This window comes from Vulpes vulpes, chromosome 5, assembly GCF_048418805.1.
Source record: "Vulpes vulpes isolate BD-2025 chromosome 5, VulVul3, whole genome shotgun sequence".
In the NCBI taxonomy this organism is placed as follows: Eukaryota; Metazoa; Chordata; class Mammalia; order Carnivora; family Canidae; genus Vulpes; species Vulpes vulpes.
The window spans coordinates 64,251,847-64,271,015 of NC_132784.1; the positions used below are offsets into that span (position 1 = coordinate 64,251,847).

The 19,169-nt window shown below is 48.2% G+C and overlaps 3 protein-coding genes across 6 annotated transcripts in view; 1 reads left to right on the forward strand and 2 right to left on the reverse strand.

Annotated features, from left to right (window-relative positions):
* PPP2R5B (protein phosphatase 2 regulatory subunit B'beta) overlaps positions 1-6,695 on the forward strand; it is a 12,796-nt gene extending 6,101 nt beyond the window's left edge. For both annotated transcript variants that reach the window (XM_026004496.2, XM_072758376.1), the window contains 12 exons: positions 350-546; positions 1,141-1,242; positions 1,381-1,473; positions 1,603-1,733; positions 2,790-2,849; positions 2,950-3,058; positions 3,604-3,657; positions 3,730-3,780; positions 3,901-4,020; positions 4,874-5,001; positions 5,223-5,324; positions 5,906-6,695. In XM_026004496.2, coding sequence (XP_025860281.1) covers positions 350-546; positions 1,141-1,242; positions 1,381-1,473; positions 1,603-1,733; positions 2,790-2,849; positions 2,950-3,058; positions 3,604-3,657; positions 3,730-3,780; positions 3,901-4,020; positions 4,874-5,001; positions 5,223-5,324; positions 5,906-6,053 — 1,295 coding nt within the window. In that variant the 3' untranslated portion in view covers positions 6,054-6,695. The remainder of the gene's footprint in view (positions 1-349; positions 547-1,140; positions 1,243-1,380; positions 1,474-1,602; positions 1,734-2,789; positions 2,850-2,949; positions 3,059-3,603; positions 3,658-3,729; positions 3,781-3,900; positions 4,021-4,873; positions 5,002-5,222; positions 5,325-5,905) is intronic.
* GPHA2 (glycoprotein hormone subunit alpha 2) lies at positions 6,692-8,240 on the reverse strand. Its single transcript, XM_072758380.1, has 4 exons — positions 8,116-8,240; positions 7,468-7,590; positions 7,121-7,305; positions 6,692-7,009 (listed from the first exon to the last, which is right to left on the reverse strand). The coding sequence occupies exons 1-4, from the start codon at positions 8,216-8,218 to the stop codon at positions 6,908-6,910; spliced, it is 513 nt and encodes a 170-aa protein (XP_072614481.1). The 5' UTR covers positions 8,219-8,240; the 3' UTR covers positions 6,692-6,907.
* The window catches only part of MAJIN (membrane anchored junction protein), a 33,727-nt gene continuing 21,249 nt past the window's right edge, over positions 6,692-19,169 (reverse strand). Inside the window, exons 5-12 of one of the 3 annotated variants that reach the window (XM_072758377.1) lie at positions 18,948-19,023; positions 18,652-18,777; positions 17,786-17,817; positions 17,382-17,467; positions 16,141-16,204; positions 12,331-12,403; positions 11,275-11,392; positions 10,334-10,675 (exon numbers count right to left, since the gene is read on the reverse strand). In XM_072758377.1, the coding sequence (XP_072614478.1) occupies positions 10,630-10,675; positions 11,275-11,392; positions 12,331-12,403; positions 16,141-16,204; positions 17,382-17,467; positions 17,786-17,817; positions 18,652-18,777; positions 18,948-19,023 (621 nt within the window). In that variant the 3' untranslated portion in view covers positions 10,334-10,629. Of the gene's footprint in view, positions 7,010-10,333; positions 10,676-11,274; positions 11,393-12,330; positions 12,404-16,140; positions 16,205-17,381; positions 17,468-17,785; positions 17,818-18,651; positions 18,778-18,947; positions 19,024-19,169 lie in introns of those variants that run through there. The other 2 variants (XM_072758379.1, XM_072758378.1) reach the window with 2 other exon arrangements.

A 19,169-nucleotide genomic window follows, 5' to 3' on the forward strand; every position in this document is an offset into this window, starting at 1 on the left:
AAGAGATCCTCAGCCCCCAACCTCCTTCCCATTTCTGGCTCTTAGAATAGCGTGCCAGCTCTGAGAGGGAGGCACGGCTGTTTCAGGCACCTGTGGAAAGCCCGGGCATCTGGGGTCTCTTACCTTGCTTTCAATCAGGCCATCATGCTCTCTGAGCCTGGGTTAGGAAGAAGAGATGCAGCTCCTTTACCCTGCAGGAATGGAGGATTTGGTCTCTGCAGAGAGAGGGGGATGACACAAGGGCAGTGGGCCTGGAGGCAGGGGAGGCTGCTTTATGGATTAGGAGGGTACGTCCATGCCCAGAGGTCTGGCACCGGGGCACAGGCTCAGCCCCCTTCCCTCTCCCCAGATGTGCCAGCCTCTGAGCTGCATGAGCTGTTGAGCCGGAAGCTGGCCCAATGTGGGGTGATGTTTGACTTTTTGGACTGTGTGGCTGACCTGAAGGGGAAGGAGGTGAAGCGGGCAGCACTCAATGAGCTGGTGGAGTGTGTGGGGAGCACCCGGGGAGTCCTCATTGAACCTGTCTACCCAGACATCATTCGCATGGTAAGCACCTGGCCCCTGACCTCTGGGGGAGGATTGGGGGACATGGAACCCCACTGACCTGCTCAGGGCTCCCTTCTTCCATGAAGACTAACCCCACACTCTTTGGCTTAGCCTCAAGGCCTGCATCTTTCTTCCTCCTGCCCCCAGCCCCACTGCATCTGGCCCAAGTAGGCACCTCCGTGCCTGTTGGGCCTGTCCCACCTTGCACTTTGGTTTATGCTCTCCCAAGGCCTGGCGTGTACTACCCCACATCCCTTAGTTCAATGGTCTGGCTCAGGTGCTGCCTCTTCCATGAAGTTTCTCTGTGTTCAAGCTAGAACTCTCCTTTTTGCTGACTAGAATGTCGATAGACCTTACCACTTAACATCTTGTCTTCCCTGCTGGACTGTGCCCAGTAGAGGGCAAGGATGTATCCTGTTTACTCCTGGGTCCCCAGCCCCCAGCCCAGGGCTTCCATGTGTTCAGGTAGTGATTGTTGACGAGTGAATTGCTTGCTGGGGCAGGTGCTGAGGCTCATTAGAACTTTGGATAAGGGACCTCCTGGCTTCTGCCTTTGAGGACTTTTCCTAAACGAGCCCTGCTCCTGCTCTTCAGATCTCAGTGAATATCTTCCGGACCCTACCACCCAGTGAGAACCCTGAATTTGATCCTGAAGAGGATGAACCCAACCTTGAGCCTTCCTGGCCACATCTGCAGGTATGGGGACTGGGGAAGGCAGGGAGCTGGATTTCAGGAGATGGGAGAGAGTCTCTAGACTGGAGGAGGGGGGCAGTAGGGCAAGGGGAAGAAGGAGGCTGTTCTTGAACTCACCTTTTTGTCTGTCCCCACTCCCAGCTGGTATATGAGTTTTTCCTGCGTTTCTTGGAAAGTCCAGATTTCCAACCCTCCGTGGCCAAGAGATATGTGGATCAAAAGTTTGTCCTGATGGTGAAGTGGGGAGCCCAGGCTGGGGGGTGCCATGGGACAGGGGCAAGCTCTCTGAGGGTTGTTGGGCTAGGATGGAAGTAACCTGGGCTTGGCTTCTCTCCCCTGACCTCCTGACCCTGGGTCCCCTAGCTCCTGGAGCTATTTGATAGTGAGGACCCCCGGGAGCGTGAGTACCTCAAGACCATCCTGCACCGGGTCTATGGCAAGTTCCTGGGGCTCCGGGCCTACATCCGCAAACAGTGCAGCCACATCTTTCTCCGGTGGGTGCCTGCTGCCTGCCCAGCTGAGGCCTGGGGAGGGAGGGGAGAGCTGGAGGGGAGAAGATGGAGCCAGAGGCTCCCATGAGGTCAGCAGGGGAAGGGTATTTATTTCCATTTTCTAGATGAGGAAATATAGACTGAGGGAGATGAACTGGTTTGCAGGGACTAACTAGGTCAGTCCTGGGGGCCTGGGATCGAATCTTCTGACCCTTGATGTGCCAGGCCGTAAAAACCCAAATAAAGAGATTCTTCCTGCAGGTGTGTATTGAGCAGCAGTGCCCCATGGGCATAGGGGCTCATATGGCCTTATAGTTGAGATTGGCTTTGGAGCTCACTGGCCTTTTTGAGTTTGGTTCAAATGTTTAGGGGAATGTGGGCAAATTTTCTCTCATCTCTAGAATGGGAATGATAGCTGTATTCACCCAGGGACAGTCATCAGGGTGAAATGAGACAGTGCCTCCAAAGCATACAGTATGTAGCTTCTTGACCAAGGCTGGGACTCCGAAACATTAGCTCTTGTGGTTGTTAGCTACAAAATAGGTGATACATGATCCCTGTCCTCCAGGATCTCAGAGTCCATTAGATCCTCTGCTTATTAACTTTGGGGCGGGTGTCATTGAACTGCTGAGCCTCGATTTCTTCATCTGTATAATGGATCTAATAAGCCATATCTTTCAGGATAATTTTGGGAAGTTCGTAATGCAGAGTAGATACTATGTTTGTCCTTCTTTTGGTTGAGAGGCATGAACAAAGGTTGCGGGCTAGGTGTCTGCTGACTGGATGGGGGCCAGAAAATGAGAGTTAGGGTCTAGGGGAGAAAGAGGTTGGAATGCCTCATAGAAGAGAGGTTTGAGCACCAGTGCCTAGGCTGAGGAGGGTGATTCAGAGGTGGGTGTGGATCTCAGTGGGGCCTGGCTTGGGAAGGGAGCTCAGTCTCTGGGTGGGGAGAGAGTTGGATTACTGTGCAGGGTGGGGTGGCAGGCAGGATGGCTGAGAGGAGCCTGGGCCTGCTATCATTGTTCTGAGCCTTTCCACATCCTCCTGTTCCTCTCACAGATTCATCTATGAATTCGAGCACTTCAATGGTGTGGCTGAACTGCTGGAGATCTTAGGAAGGTGACTGTCTCTGGGCCTCTGCTGGAGCATCAGGATTCTGGGAGAAAAGACTGAGGCCCAGTCATCTGAGCCCTCCTCCTCTTTTCTGTCCCCTTCTCAGCATCATCAATGGCTTTGCACTGCCCCTGAAGACTGAGCACAAGCAGTTCCTGGTCCGGGTCCTGATTCCCCTACACTCTGTCAAGTCACTGTCTGTTTTTCATGCCCAGGTAAGGCCCAGGCCTGGCCCTGCCACAGCAAAGAGATCCTGAGAGAGTTAGGGCATCCATTCAGTCAGTCCAACACTCTGCTCCAAGCCACACTAAGTCATGAATTCATAGGATCCTCCCTCACCTTCTTTTTCTTTGCTAATTCTGTTCCATATACGTCATCTACATTAGAGAATTTCCATGATGTTTTAAGGCTGATCTTGGACATCAGCTTTGTGAAGCCTTCCCAGCCTTTTCCCTCCTGACCTGCCCTAGGCAAGATTAAACTCTTCTCTTTCCATATTCCCACAGATTGTGATGTAGATTTCAATTATGGAAACTTCTGTAAAATTTACAAGGTCTAGTTTGCTGAATATTCCCCTTGGGAGAACATGGTTGTGTCCCTGCACACAGAGCATGTGCCTGGTACATCCTAGGTAGTCAGTCAGTAAATGTTCAGTGAATGAGAGAGGAGACACAGTAAGTGAGCAAACATCTGTCCTGTCATGGTCCCCTCCTGACCTTGGTCTTCCTCTCCCCCTACCCCCCCCCCCCCCCCCCCTCAGCTGGCATACTGTGTGGTGCAGTTCCTGGAGAAGGATGCCACCTTGACAGAGCATGTGAGTACCTCTGGGGGGGAAGGTAGTCCCCATCCCTTCAGGTCTGACTCTTTTCTACTTCAACTCCCACAGGTGATCCGAGGGCTGCTCAAATACTGGCCAAAAACCTGTACCCAGAAAGAGGTATGAGGAAAGGCTCTGATGTCCTCCAGAGGGGGGGTCAGGAGGGCTCCGTTTCTGGAGAGGAGTCAAATGTGTGTGGGGGGAAATGGGAACAGATGTTTCCTGTGTCCCTACCGCCAGGTGATGTTTCTGGGGGAGATGGAAGAGATTCTTGATGTCATTGAGCCCTCCCAGTTTGTGAAGATCCAGGAGCCCCTCTTTAAGCAGGTGGCCCGGTGTGTTTCCAGCCCCCATTTCCAGGTATGGGGTGGGAAGAAGGAAGGGTGGGAGCTGGGGTATGGACTAGGAGGGCTGACCAGTCCACCTAACACAGCTCTCTTCACCTTCAGTTTCTCCTCTGGACTCACCAGGGTCTGATGGGGGAGATGCTGTATTTAAGATCAGGAGACCTAGGGTCAGGCCTCAGACATGCTCCCCATGGGCTGAGGGGCCCTGGGCAATCACTTTGCCACTTCAATCTGATAGAAGCTTCCTTGTCTGTAAAGTGGACCACAGTGACCTCTTCACAAGGTGGTGATGAGTGTAGTGCTAGCCTGTTTGGTAAACTGAAGTGTGCTCCAGAGGAGCTGTTATCTCTGCTCCCCTCTTCTTAGTGGCTTTTGATTTCATTAGTCCCCCTCCAGTGCCCAGCCTTTGGTTCCACTTCCTCAGGCTGGCTGTAATTGCTATATTCCTATACATGTGTGCAGACTTTTGCCCATTCTTATGGGCCTTAATGTGGTGGAAGTCAGGTCTTCCTCATGGTGACTCTGGCATTTACATTTATTAAACACTTTGTTTGATTCTTACAATAGCCCTAGGGAGATAGCTACTATTAGCCCCATTTTATAGCTGAGAACACTGAGGCTGGGAAGTTAAAATGCCTCACCCTAGGTCATATGTCCAGTGTGTAGTGGAACTAGGATTCAACCCTGAGCATTGGACTCCAAATCCAGCTCTTTTCTCTTCACTACATTGCCTCCTGTGGTGGGTCAGATGAGCCCTGAGGATTGGGGGCAGGGCACCCTGGGTTTAGGGGTGGGCGTGGATACCAGGCCTTGCACATTCAGGGAAGCCCCTACGAGGCACTCCCTTTGCCATCTTGCTGCCTCAGGTTGCAGAGCGGGCTCTGTATTTCTGGAACAATGAGTATATCCTGAGCCTCATCGAGGACAACTGCCACACTGTGCTGCCTGCTGTGTTTGGGACCCTCTACCAAGTCTCTAAGGAGCACTGGAATCAGTGAGTGCCTAGGCCTTGACCTAACCCACAGAAGCTGGGTCCAGGCCAGGCAGTTCAGACCTGCGAGGATCAGGGAGGGGAAAGGAGCAGGGAGAGAGCAGTGCCTGTGGTGTTCAGAGCATGTGTTTTTGGGGAACAGGGGTAGGCAGAGTGCAAGGTAGGGAGGCAGCACCAAACTGAAGTGGTTCCCATTTCCTCACCCTTCCCTGGACCTTGCCAAGAACCATCGTGTCTCTGATCTACAATGTGCTCAAGACGTTCATGGAGATGAATGGAAAGCTGTTTGATGAGCTCACAGCCTCCTACAAGCTTGAAAAGCAGCAGTGAGTGTTGGGCTGGGCATGGGGGGAGAGGGGAAAAGGCAGGGAGGAGCTGGCTCCTTGGGGTTGGAAGGAGCCTAGGAGGATGGCCCATGTCCTGTGTGATCAGAAGTTTAGTCTCTCCCTGTGTTCCTGCTGGGCCATCCATGCCCGGCTCCCCACTGCACCCTCCAGTCATGCTCCCAAGTCTTCTTACAGGCATGGAACTTTCTCCCCTTCAGCTTCATGACTGCGGTCAGGGGACAGTTTCCCTGTGCTCTCTTCCCTAAGTGGAGGATCCCATAGAGTCCGTTTATTTTATTTTATTTTATTTTTTTAAGGATTTTATTTATTTATTCATGAGAGACAGAAAGAGAGAGAGAGAGGGGGGCAGAGGCAAAGGCAGAGGGAGAAACAGGCTCCATGCAGGGAGCCTGATGTGGGACTCAATCCAGGTCTCCAAGATCACGCCCCGGGCTGAAGGCGGCGCTAAACCACTGGGCCACCAGGGCTGCCCTAGAGTCTGTTTATACTCGGGTGGTGGTGAGGGAGGCTGGACTGTGGGTGGGCCCGGGCAGGGGAACTGCCTCACTCTCTCTCCCCAGGGAGCAGCAGAAGGCCCGGGAGCGTCAGGAACTATGGCAAGGCCTGGAGGAGCTACGGCTACGCCGGTTACAGGGGACCCAAGGGGCCAAAGAGGCACCTCTCCAACGGCTTACACCCCAGGTGGCCACCAGTGGGGGTCAGAGCTAGAGATCCCCTAGAAGGGGAGGAGCTAAATCCAGAGCTATCAGCCCCTCCATCCCCTCTCCTACCCAGGGGCCCAGAGAGACACACACCTACCCCTGGCCTTGCCAGAGTGGGCTTGGAGGGCACCCTGTATGGCCCACTGTGGGCAGCTTTCACTGTGGGGAGAGGAGGAGAGGAGATGGTGGTCCTGGCAACAGAACTCTCAGGCCTATGTGGCAGGACTTGACCAGGGCAGGCTTGACCAGGAAGCTGCCACTGGGTACTGTACCTGCCCTGAGAAGCTGGGCTCCAGACTGCAGGCAGGTTCCCACCATGCTCCTGCCTAGAACAAGGGGACTCAACCCTTTGCCAGCCCCGCCTCGTGCCAGCATGAGGTCCTTCCTCACCCTACCATGGGATCCATGGTCTATTTATTCTCCCCAGCTCACCCCCAACACAGACACTGTCCTGGGCCTGGGGCATCCTCTTTCCCTCCTCTCCCTCACCCTGTACTTCCTTGTCCCCTTTTTATTTATTGGGCAGGGGGAGGGTGAGGGCACAGGCAGAAGAGATTCCCCGTGTCCTGGGGTGGGGGGGTGTCACAGTTACCATGGTCTTTCCCCCTTCCCCTGGCTGGGGGTAGACTTAATAAAGAGAGAAACTTGAGAACTGCTTGCTTTATTCAGGGGTAGGTACAAAGAGGGGAGTGAAATGATGACAGTCTGGTTAGGAGGCCAGGCAGAGGTAGGAGGCAGAAACTGGCGACAATCACAGAATCTTAAGGAAGCTGGAATTGTCCTGAATGAGGCTTGGGATATACAAGATATACTCCAACTCAAACCCTCTGACCAAAGCAAAGGAGGAAGGGAAAGGATGAGCTAGTAGCGCGAAAGGCGACACATGTCACACTGGCAGGCCCTGGCTGTGAAGATCTCCAGCTCCTCCTTCTGGTCCCCCCCACACTGCAGCTGCACCTTCACCTGTGGGAGAGAAATATCTGTGTTTCACTCACCTTCCTTGGGCTATCTTAGATTCCCATTTCTTCTGTCTCCCCACCGCCAAAGAGCCACTGCCGGGCTGGGCCCTCTCACCTTCTTCAGGCCACTGATGGTACAGCACTGAGAGACGGAGGTCATGTTATGTCGATATCCACTGGCCACCAGCACAGAGTACCGGGAAGGGAAGGCACTAGACTCACAGTGGCCCACACAGGCCTGTGCCACATGGGAGCCCTGGCAGGTGCCTTGGCGATCACTTCGCACTGTCACATTGAAGGCTAGAAGGAGACAGGCGAGTGGGAGACCGTGCCTCTGCGAAGCCTCACCTAGTTCTGTCACTGGAATCTCAGTGTGGGTCCATTGAGGGTGCTGCCTGCCCTTCTGGACCTGTCCATTAACTCTCTGCTCCCACCCAGCTGTCTGCTCTCAGGGTTACTCACGGTGCAAGTGGCAGCCTGGGATGGCCGCCTGCCGACCCCAACCTTCAGTGACCGCCAGGACCAGCAGGCAGAGGAACAGCGTTTGGGGAGATGCCATGGGTATCTGAAACAGTGGGTGGATACCTATCTCTAGATAAGTGTGCAGGTGGGAGGGGGAGTTCCTTACTGTGTGCCTCCAGGTGAATGAGCCAGGGTTAGGCTTATCTTTTTTTTTTTTTTTTTAAGATTTTATTTATTCATTTATGAGAGACACAGAGAGGCAGAAACAGAGACACAGGCAGAGGGAGAAGGAGGCTCCCTGCAGGGAGCCGGATGTAGGACCCAATCCCAGGACCTTGGGATCACGACCCAAGCCAAAGGCAAACACTCAACCGCTGAGCCACCCAGGTGCCCCTAGGCTGGTCTTTCTGACTGGGGTGAGGCAAGCCTGTGAGTGGGGATGTCTTTTCCCTGTGTCTGCCTTTGGGTGCATGTTGTGTTTGCCTGTGTATCTCTCATGATGGGTGTGAGTGTGAGCAGCTGTCAGCCCACTGCAGTGATTCTTCCCTGGAATTTCTTCTACTATCTGAAGCACAAACATCTACCTCCATCTCCCCCATTTGTAGGCCCCAGGGCCTCCCAGAGCTTCTCCCTCCTCAGGGGGCTTACCACTTCCAAGGCCCAGGAACTGAATGGTTTGCTGAATGGGTTCCTCAGGTCTTCTGCTGGTCTCCTGACAGTGCTGGTTCTCTGGATTTTTATTTGCCAGCATTCTGGAGCCACGCCCTCTTGGAGATCAGCTTACAGGCCTGCCTCCCTGCCAGAGGCCTCAGAGCAATCCCACCTGGGAGATCCAGCTCTTTTCTGAGGTGTGGTCCTCAGAGAGAGGCTTCTGCTTTTTGCTGCCTGAGGTCCAGGGTTGGGGGAAGTGAGATGTGGAAAAAAAACCGGGAGTTGGTGCAGCTGGTAAGCATATGTGTGACTGGGGAAAGAGACTGCACCAGTTGGGCTGCGTTTTGGCCACCAGGGCTCTTCCCTTCTTTGCTGTGTGACCTTGGGCCAAGACACTCCCCTGTTCAGGGCCTTGCTACCCAACCTTGAAGCTACTAAACTCATTCCTGCTTGTCCTTTATCCACTATATAGGAAAAGTGTGGGGAGGATATTTTTTTAGACAAGGGAAATGACACCAGTAAGAGCCTCCTGAGATAAGCTTAGTGGCGGAGTTGGGGAGAATGGAGGGTTCTAAGTCCATTTCAGAGCTTCATTTTCACTGTTAGGCAGATGACTCATCCTGGGGGTCAGGCACAGAGTGGGGCTCCTCCTAGTCCCTGGAATAACAGGGACCTGACTCCTAGAACTGTCTGAAGCTGTCAACCCCAGTAAATCCCATTATTTCATCTAGCTCTGGCTCTGGTTTTACAGGTAAAGCATCTAAGGCTTAGAGAAGGAAAGCTACTAAAGGTAAAAGAGTTAATGTCAGGCCAAATCTGTTCTCCATACATGGTGCTAAATTACACTTGGGGCAAGAATGTGGCAAGTTGGAAAAGATTCCCCTTGTCAGTACTAGCTGCATGGGCTAGGGCAGGCCAGAGATCAGATCAGAAAGAAGTCTATGGTAGTTGCTACACACACACACCAGGGCCACTGCATCACTGATTTGCTCAGAGAGGCAGAGCCGGCCACATACACCACTATAGCTTGAAGGTGCCTAAGAGCTCATTGAATCCTACCCCTTCATTTTTCAGAATAGAAAATCAGAACCAGAGAGGAAAGTGACTTTGTCAAGGCTTCACTGTAAGCTAGTCAGAGTAAAAATGGCATGCAGATCTCTAGATTCCGGAGTTGAACCTTTCAGTGGCTTTGTAAAGCAGGCCTTGTTCGGGACAGTAGGACAAAGGCAATGAACGCAACTTGTCCTTATTCCTCCAGTTCCCCTTCAGCCCAATTCCTCTCAGGACCTGGGCCTGCCTACAGCAGCCACATCTCCCTATTCAGGGTAAGGCAACCAAAACAAGGGGACTCCAGGGATCCCTGGGTGGCGCAGCGGTTTGGCGCCTGCCTTTGGCCCAGGGCACGATCCTGGAGACCCGGGATCGAATCCCACATCAGGCTCCCGGTGCATGGAGCCTGCTTCTCCCTCCGCCTGTGTCTCTGCCTCTCTCTCTCTCTCTGTGACTATCATAAATAAATAAAAAATTAAAAAAAAAAACAAGGGGACTCCAAGGACCTCAACATCCCAGCCCCAATTCTGCCATTCATCATGGGAACCTTCCAGCATGTGACAGACCATCAGCTCTGTTTAAAGACTAGAAGTGACAAGGACTATCTTACGAGGTGGCCCATTCTAATACTGGACATTTATAACAGATTCCTTTGTTCTGAGCTAATTGAGTTTCCCTAAATTCCCACCTATTTGATCTTCTGTGGCCACACAACAGAAGTTTAACCTGTCTGTCCCAGGTCAGCCCTTGGGTTACATGAAGTCAGAGCTCAGGTGCCCTGGTCTTCTCCCTAGGGACCCTAACCTGGGCTGACTTGCAGTTAATATGAGAAACTAAACTAAGTTACTATTAAAAGCCAGAGGGATAGGTGAGTGGAAAGCATTTACCTACTGAGAGTGTGCTTTGGGGCCAAACTGGGTGAATTGGGAATAGATGATATCTTGAGGGTCAGCAGGGCTCAGGAAAGACCCCATTATAAGACCCCATTCCCTAAGCCCTGGCAAGGAGGCTAAGACTAAGGTTTGAGGTCAAGTACAGATCCCACTCTCCCAAAGCATCCTGCCAACAATAACCAGGTAGACCCAAGGGAGGTTTCAGGCATTGCTTCCCTGTATCTTCAGGAAAGAGTTTGCTTTCTCTCTACTTCATGAAATTCAGTCAATAATTCTTCATAAATAATTTATTTTCATTGAGATCCTAAGTGCTGGAGATGAAAGACCTAAACTGGCCTTCAGAGCAGTACAGTTCTCAGACTAGAACATTTTAGGAAGTTCTATTCTTTTCTTAGTGTTTTAAATTAAAAAAAAAAATCCATTGTAAAGGGGCAAAGAACAGGGCAAATCAGCAAGAGGACTCTGGGAGCTTGGGGCCCACATTGCCCAAGACTGAAATGTCATACACAGGATGGAATGGGAAGAGTCACTGCAAGAGCACACTCTCCCACTGCTGCATCTGGAAAGCTCACTGGCTGCTCTTTCTGAAGAAGTAGCGAAAGGGGAAGAGAGAGCTGTGGGAAGGAGAGCAGAATGGGTTAAGTTTCTAAAGGTCCCTCCCTTCTCCCAGTCCCATTAGGGCTCCATTACCTCGGGCATTTTTGCTTTGGGGAAACCACTGAATGGATTCAAGTCTGGAGCAGCATTTGAAAAGGTACCCAAATTAGCTTATACTTAGGAGTGGGGCATGAAGAAGGAGAACTGCAATGGGGGAGCTGAGCTCTAGAGAGATAAAGGGATTTGCTAACTGTCTTTTGCAAAAAGGACTCTAAAAACACAGCCAAGATTCAGAGGGGAGAATGGAAGCATTTGATAACCAAAGCATCTGAATGACCCAACAATAAGAATAGTCTCTGCCCAAGCAGTATTTATGGAACGAGGTCCAATTGCTAGGCACACTGGGGTGGGCTGGATAAAAATGAACAAGACATACAGAGTCTTTATTAAATTCAGTTAGGGCCCTTGTGCTGAGTCTCATTTCCGTCATGTGTCTTGGGGAAAATAGAGATTATGCAGGTAATCTGCTTTCTTTTCTAATTTCCCTGGGAGACTCAATGAGGCAGACTCTGGAGCCAGAGTCTCAGACTGATGGTAGGAGAGACATCTGTCCTACCTTAGAAACCCAAAGAAGCCACCAGTTGCCAGCTCTGTGGGTCCTTTAGGTGGAAGTGGATTGTTTTGCTGCAGTGGGGGGATGATCTGCCCTGATGGGCTGTCCTCTGACTTAGAATCTGCAAGGAAAACAGGGGAAAAGTATTAGTCTGTGGGCTACTTTCATGTGACATCCAGTATGAGCCAAGGGCAGCCTCATACCAAGATTGGTTTGAAGCCAGGTGAATTGTTTGTTCTGACCTTCCCAGTTTCATCTCAGCTCAGTTCTTTTTTTTTTAATTTTTTAATTTATTTATGATAGTCACAGAGAGAGAGAGAGAGAGAGGCAGAGAGAGAAGCAGGCTCCATGCACCGGGAGCCTGACATAGGATTCGATCCCGGGTCTCCAGGATCGCGCCCTGGGCCAAAGGCAGGCGCTAAACCGCTGCGCCATCCAGGGATCCCTCAGCTCAGTTCTGAGATGCTATTCTGACCTTGGAGTATTTTTAGTTGGGCCCCTGAGATTTTTACACTGCTCAAGTCCTAGCCACCTGCCACGGATGGTGTCTTATCATGGAATGATGACTTGTTGAAGAAGTCATGTGCTTAAATCCCTGAATCTGATATCTACAGTCCATACTGAAGCCTTATGCTAGACAACACCTTAACATGCATTCCTAGCCCTTGCCAAATATCCACTGCACCTTCAATATTAACATTAATGCCCTGTAGGAAGATTATTCTCCAACAAGATAAGTGAAATACATCCCTCCCAACCTTTGTGTTAAACTTATTATCCCACATGGAAATGTTTCAAATAGCAGGAGCATCATTTTCACCATTAGAAGCATGGGAAGGACATGCATTATTTCCCTTCACTTCTCTTGGGTGCTGGGTCAGCTTTTACTATTCAAAGGCAGGCCCCAAGACCAGAGGATGGCCAACAGGCATCTCCACGGGAGCAAGGCACATCACCCAGCAAGTGTGCCCAGACTCAGAGCTCTATGCTGCTCTGCTCATCAGAGAACTAAAGAGGACAGGACAATTATTAAAAGAGAATAAATTTCTCAGAACCTACCCTGTTCCTGGACATCAGTGATATTAAATGCTGGGGTCTCTTGCCATTCCTGATGGGTTTTTCCTTCCCTGTTCTGATCAAAAGAAGATCAAGAAAAGTTTTAAACTTTACTCCTATATAGCTTGGTGGTCTGAATGCTATTTGATGGTTGGTGGTTAGTCAATGAAGACTTCACAGGGGAAGTAGTATTTGAATGGGGCCTTGATGGATGAGTGAGATTTTGTCATAATTTCCAGGCAGGGAGATGGTCAGAGAGAACAGGGCATTCTTGATAGGGATATAATGTACAAAGGCAAAGTACCATTAACAAGTAAATGTGATGAGCATGGCTAGAGCTGGGGTGGTGGAAACATGACTATGGCCTAAGCAACCAGCACAGTACAACTCAATCTTCTCCCTGTGCTACTCCTTTATAGAGCTTCTTTTGTACTGTGAAGGGGACATCCTATAATCTGGTTCCAAGCCCACAACATTTTCAGTTGACACCCTGATATTCAGAATCATGGTTCATATATTTAGTATTCTCTGCCAACTGGCCACTACCCTCCCCTAGAAACAACCTGAGGGCCTGACTACCCAGCAGTGCTGGGAAGTTCCTTGAGCCATTGTGCTGGTGAAGAATTCTATAGCAAAGGATTACAGACTGTCAAGGTAGGTCAGCAGGCAGAGGCATGATGAGCCTCTAGGAAAGTTAGGATATAGCCCCCATCCAAAGCAAAAGCTGTATTTCTAAGAGAAGATTTTCCACAAACCCTCAAATTTCAGAACACATAGGCTGCTACCTAAGCCAGATTCCTGTGAAAGAGAAAGTGAACTCTGGGGAGGAAGGAAACCATCTCTTACCTCTTCTAAGTCTCCAGGTGTACTGGCTTACAGGGGTACAGCTCTGATTTGTGGTTTGAAGAAATGATTCTTACAAATTTAATGAAACTATGATTTAGAGCTTAAATTTTGCTGCATTGGCCCTAATGAAAGCTTCTACTTAGGTCGGCAGAGGGAAACAGAAGGGCAGAGGCCCCCCAGAGCAGAGGCAAAGATTTCCCAACCAGGGGAGATTCCCCTCACAAAATAGTCTAGCGTTTGTGTTCTTATGAAATCTTGACAGGTGTCTTTTCAGACAAGTGTCATAAGAAAGGAAAAACAGCCTGAAATAAGACCGAGAGTATCATCTGGGACATCCAATAAGACATTATAAACTTACAACCCAACACAAGGTTGTTCTCTGTATGTTCAGAGCCAGATCTGCTTGGAAGTACAGTTCAGGGAGAGGTGGCAAAAAAGCAAAAACAAAAAAACTACACACATGACAGTCTGTTTTACTTCTGAACCATTCATCTGCCCTCCTCCACTTTTTTATCCTTACAAAGTCCAGATCTCTAGTCTGAAGCCTGAAGTAATAAAAGGAATGGGTCGGGATCCCTGGGTGGCGCAGCGGTTTGGCGCCTGCCTTTGGCCCAGGGCGCGATCCTGGAGACCCGGGATCGAATCCCACGTCAGGCTCCTGGTGCATGGAGCCTGCTTCTCCCTCTGCCTATGTCTCTGCCTCTCTCTCTCTCTGTATGACTATCATAAATAAATAATAAAAAAAAATTTATAAAAAAAAAAAAAAAAGGAATGGGTCTGCCTTTCCTTTCCATTCTCCCCAAAACACCTCTTATGAAACAGAGACCTTATTCAAACATGTGCTGTGTTCTTCTAAGCTTTCCTTGTACCAGCTCCCAGTGGTGTCATGTTCAGACATGACAGTCCACACTGACTGTGAACCTATACTGGGAGTTCCCCAAAGGGGACAGAAAATATTAACCACTGGACCATAGGAGGAAATTCAATTTTTCCAGCTCAAGTGACTTACACTGAGAGTCACTGTGATCACTTACTTAATTCAGGAGAAATCCTCTCTCTGGGAATAGGGTCTACGGTGGAGACCATCACTGGGCTTTGAGTCAAAATCAATAAACATGTTCCTTTTTTTTTTCTGTTTTTTTTTTCTAAACCCAGTATCAGGTTGAAAGGTAATTATGTTGAGTAAGAAACCGTGGGTACTGTTCTTCAGGGAGATGATGTGTCAAACTAAGAATAGGAAGGTATGAAGGATAGAGAGTGAGGGAAATGTTCTTTTAATAGTAATTATCTTGGTTGTATAAAGTGTCTTTGTTCTTCAGATCTTCATGTACTCCTGTACTTTCTCATTTCTTTATCTTCCTTCTTGAAAGGATGGGAGTATAGTAGAGGGCAATCATCAGCCTATAACCACTCAGTGGGCCAGCTGGCCTTGGTACAATGGGTCCTCTAACCTGCCTCTACCCACAGGAGCAGAAGTGTGAGTCCCTGAGGGTTCCCTCTTCCCCCAACTATGTGTTAGCATGTATCTCAGCAGCTAACATGATACCTTGCAAACAGGAGGCAGAATAATCACTTAGAAATGAAAATTGCTTCGTATTTCTATGTAAAAAATGTTTTGGGGAAATCCTGTGAACTTGAAGGTGGCCTTAAGTCCTTCATGATCCAGCCTGTGCTGACCTCCTCAGTAACATGTCTGAGCACTGGACTCTAACTAAGCTCCAGGTGCTCTGGCTTGCAGGCACCAAATGCACTCACTGTATGTACTCTTTCCTCTTGGCCTTAGTTGTCTGAACTGCTCTGGGAACTCTCCCTCACAACCACCTAAATTAGGTGAGACTCTCCGTTGTGGTCCCTTCATTCCTGGTGCTTCTTTTATTCCCACATAGAGCACATCTATCAATAACTGTCTGCCTAGTTTCATACAGTCGGCATCCTGGAGGAGAGCATGGTATTGCTAATACTTGGCACGCAGTAAGTCTGTTGAATAAATGCACACATAGGGGGATCCCTGGGTAGCGCAGCGGTTCAGCGCCTGCCTTTGGCCGAGGGCGCGATCCTGGAGACCTGGGATCGAATCCTACGTCAGGCTCCCGGTGCATGGAGCCTGCTTCTCCCTCTGCCTGTGTCTCTGCCTCTCTCTCTCTCTCTCTCTGTGTGTGTGTGACTATCATAAAATAAATAAATAAATAAATGCACACATAGATGCTTGCTCTGTAACTGATCATGTTATGGGTCTTGGGAAGGTGAGGGAGGCTAACTGGGAATGTTTAAATACTTAAGGTCAGAGATACTTTAGAGAGGTAAGTAATAAGTACGAAAAAGGCACAAATAACAGCTATTTCAAGAGGAAAATAAAATTTAAAAAGTGTTCTTTTAGAGCCTACTTTGGAAAAGCAGCTCTGAAATGGAGGACCAGCAGATACAGGAATATCTAAAAGGGGAATAAATATCACAAATGAAATCAAATACTATTGGGGCCAGCCCATCACTGCCCTAAATGAAGTTTTCTCTTACCAGTATCCCATGCTGATACATGCCTACCTCATCTATAAAAACTACATGTTCCAAACACACACACACACACACAAACTACATGTTCCCAGGCTCAGACCCCAGTGTAGATGATGGCAAAAAGGTTTCTAAAATGAAGGAATTCTCTACTGGATCACACCACAATTCAACAGACCTGTTTTCTTATCTTACTGCAGAGTATAAGAAGCAGCTTTTTAAGTTGAGAAGAAAAGACCTTTCGACAAAAGGATTCATTGATGTGTATAGTACGTGGCCACTTTTGGGACAGGTTGTGGCAAGGATGGAATGGTTGGATGTTCTGCAGATGGTGAAACTTGAGAATGAATTCAGTCAGTTCAGGCTGTACATAGGATGAAGATGTGCTGGTAATGGAAATCCTGACTGGAACACAGCAGGAACAGCCAGAAGCCTTGAAGCCTCCATTTTGGTGCTTACCCTCCTGGTTTCCATAAGGGGCTTCTTTTTGCTGGGGCTTTGGCTGGAAATCCCGATCTTGGCCCTGAAGTGGGGGGGGGGGGGGGGCGGAAAGCCCAGGAAATGTTACTGGCAGCAGCAACATCACCACTTTCAAGCAAATATGGCCCAAATGAATATTTCAGCAGGTTAGCTATTTTTATACCACTCCTGGCCTGCAGAATAAATTGTGTGGCCAAATTCTCTTTGGGTGCTGCTTTAATTCACAGCAGAATCCCAATTTGAGACATTTAGCGATCTAGGGGTTGAGAAAGGGAAAATGTGATGGACATCAGGTAATCAGATTTTGAAATATCTGACTACATCAAAACCCAGAGAAAGAAAAGCTGTGAGGCCTCATCCCCATGGAAAATTCAATCAAATAGAACTGAGCAAAGCTTCACACCTCCAAGTACCTTCACATTCCACCTGGCTGGGAAAGAAATTTCCTAACTCTTCCCTGACATGTGCATTTGGAGGGTAGAGGGGTCAGCTCCCTCATGGTTCACACTCACTGCTCTTGTGTGCCCACATGGTCCTCGGAAAGGAGCAGTTGCTCTGTGAACATGGGCTAAAAGCATGTTGGGCTAGGGAGCAAACCACATCTTGGATTATTCCAGCTGCCTTCTCTGGGGCTAATGAGAACGACTGAATTACCTTACTGACTCACTCTGTCCCTGACAGAGATTCAAAAGAAGAAAATAAGTAGCCTCCACAATAGCAACTTCAACATGTTAGGGATGTGTTCAACATTGCCCCTAATATTGCAGCATTCCATGCAATAATTTTGCAGACATTTACATTTAGCCTATTCTATCTCTTAAGGTAGAGTTCCAAAAGTTAGCTTACTAGTTAAAGTAGGATTATACTTTATTTTTTACCCACTCTATTGAGGGTTTCTCTATATTCTTGTATAATATACTGGGATTCCTTAAGTCATATGCCTTCTGGTAGTATGACCATATTAATACTCACTGAATATGGATTGGATTCAATTGTATAGATATGATTGCATTTCCTCCCAGCCATTGTCTGATGAACAGAAGAATCCTCCTTTGCTGAGGAAAGATTTGTGTTCAAATTGTAGTCCACCCCAGAGAAACAGGCAGGTACCAATGAAGCCCCAAGACAAAAAGTGACTCACTAAAGGATAAAATCAACTGGCAGCAATAGCTGGCAAAGCCTAACGAGAGTGCAGGATTTAGACTCTCAACACCACTGACCTGTCGAGCCCTGGCCTGCTGGGGGAGCTGAGCACTTCCACTCGTTTTCGTTTCCTGGCTCCTGCTGCTTTCCTCTCTGCGAGGACCTTCAGAGAAGAACCACACTCTTGTGACTCCTTTTCCAGAGTTGCTCACAGTTCATGAGGGCAGTGAGGACAACTCCCCATCTTTAAATTGCCAAGAGCAACATTTAACACCCGCTTTTCAAGTAAGAATAGATATTCTGTTAGAGACCAGCTCAGAACTCTGGCCATGAAGAAAAAGATGGTCTCATATATACAATTCTGACTGCATCTGAGCAGCGGCCAAAGAGCAAAGTAAGAGGAAAAGATAAGAGCAGGACCTTTTGATCAATACAAGGCAATAAAGGCAATCTTCATCTTGTACAGAAAAGGGAAACTTACCAATCCAAGAGGACTGTCTTTTATTGGTTTCCCTACAACAGGAAATTTGAATGTCATAATGAATCAAGATGCTGTTTCACCTGGATTTCTGGCTATCATTTATTTCTCAGAACTGGTTCTAGACAAAAACCTCTGTGTCTGTCCTTCTCCTTTCTGTCTGGTACCACTTTTGCTAGAGATACAGTGTCTTCAAATTCTCTTCCTCCCCTATTTTAGAACTATTGTCATCTACAAGCTCAGAAGTATTACAGTCATACTGTATTCTAATGATATGCCACTTAAAAGGGAATGGAACTTCAGATATCAGTGACAAATGAATTGGGGAGATATTTTGAGGCAAGGCATTTGCACTTTTTCAAATCAAACTGGCAGGCATCTATTTGTCCCTCTATGAATAAAAATAGCCATAGCCTTCAGAGATTAAAAACTGGGAGACACCTTTAAGATACCCATAAGGTGAAAGTCACTGCACACTCTAAAATGGAAGTATTTTTATATAATAGATCACTTTAATTGAGTGATTACTGTCAGACTTTTTACTACTTTCCATCTACCAGTATTTATATATACTTAATCCTTTTAAGAACCCAACAAGATAGGTGCTATTATTCTTCTTCACCATTTCACAAGAGACACAGAAAGATGAACTAATTCATCTAAGATTATACAACTATTAAGTGGAAAATCCACCAGGATTTAAACCAGGCAGTCTGGCTTGGAGCATTTTGCTCCTAAACTCTGCACTGTGTGGTATTGGGGCCCAGTCTGGCTGACCATTTTGCCATATTGAGCTTGCATTGCTAACCCATGGACATTCAACCTTCCCTATTTCTTCTCTCCACTAACACTTCCATCATTCTACTTACCTGGTGACAGACTTTCATGAAACCATTTCATCTCCACATACAGAGTGAAAACAAATGGATAGGGTACCAAGACAATTTCCCCATGTTTGAATTTCAGGTGGGATATGCTCTCCCATTTGCTTTTATCTGGGAAATGGTGCTAAGGAATGAGGAAAGAAGTTAGTCATGTGAATCCCTCAGTACTATTTTAGGGATAAGGCCATCTCCTTTCCCTGGTTTGCCCTGTGGGTTTGCTTCTTCCATTTGAATCTACAATGTGACTTGCCACTCATTTCTATCCAGAAATGAAAGGATACAGGGAAATATAATGAAGTGCTCTGTAGCAAATGGCTGCAAATTGTCCAGGTTTCCCAAGACTACACGAATAGAATCCTGAAAAAAAAATGTGAAATAACTTTAATATTGTTTGGTCCCAGCCAATATTTCCATTTATACCTGTCACTGCTTTTCACATGCTCTATATTCTATTAAAGCTGAACTGTTTACTGTTTCCTGAACATGTCTTCTGCTTCTTCATT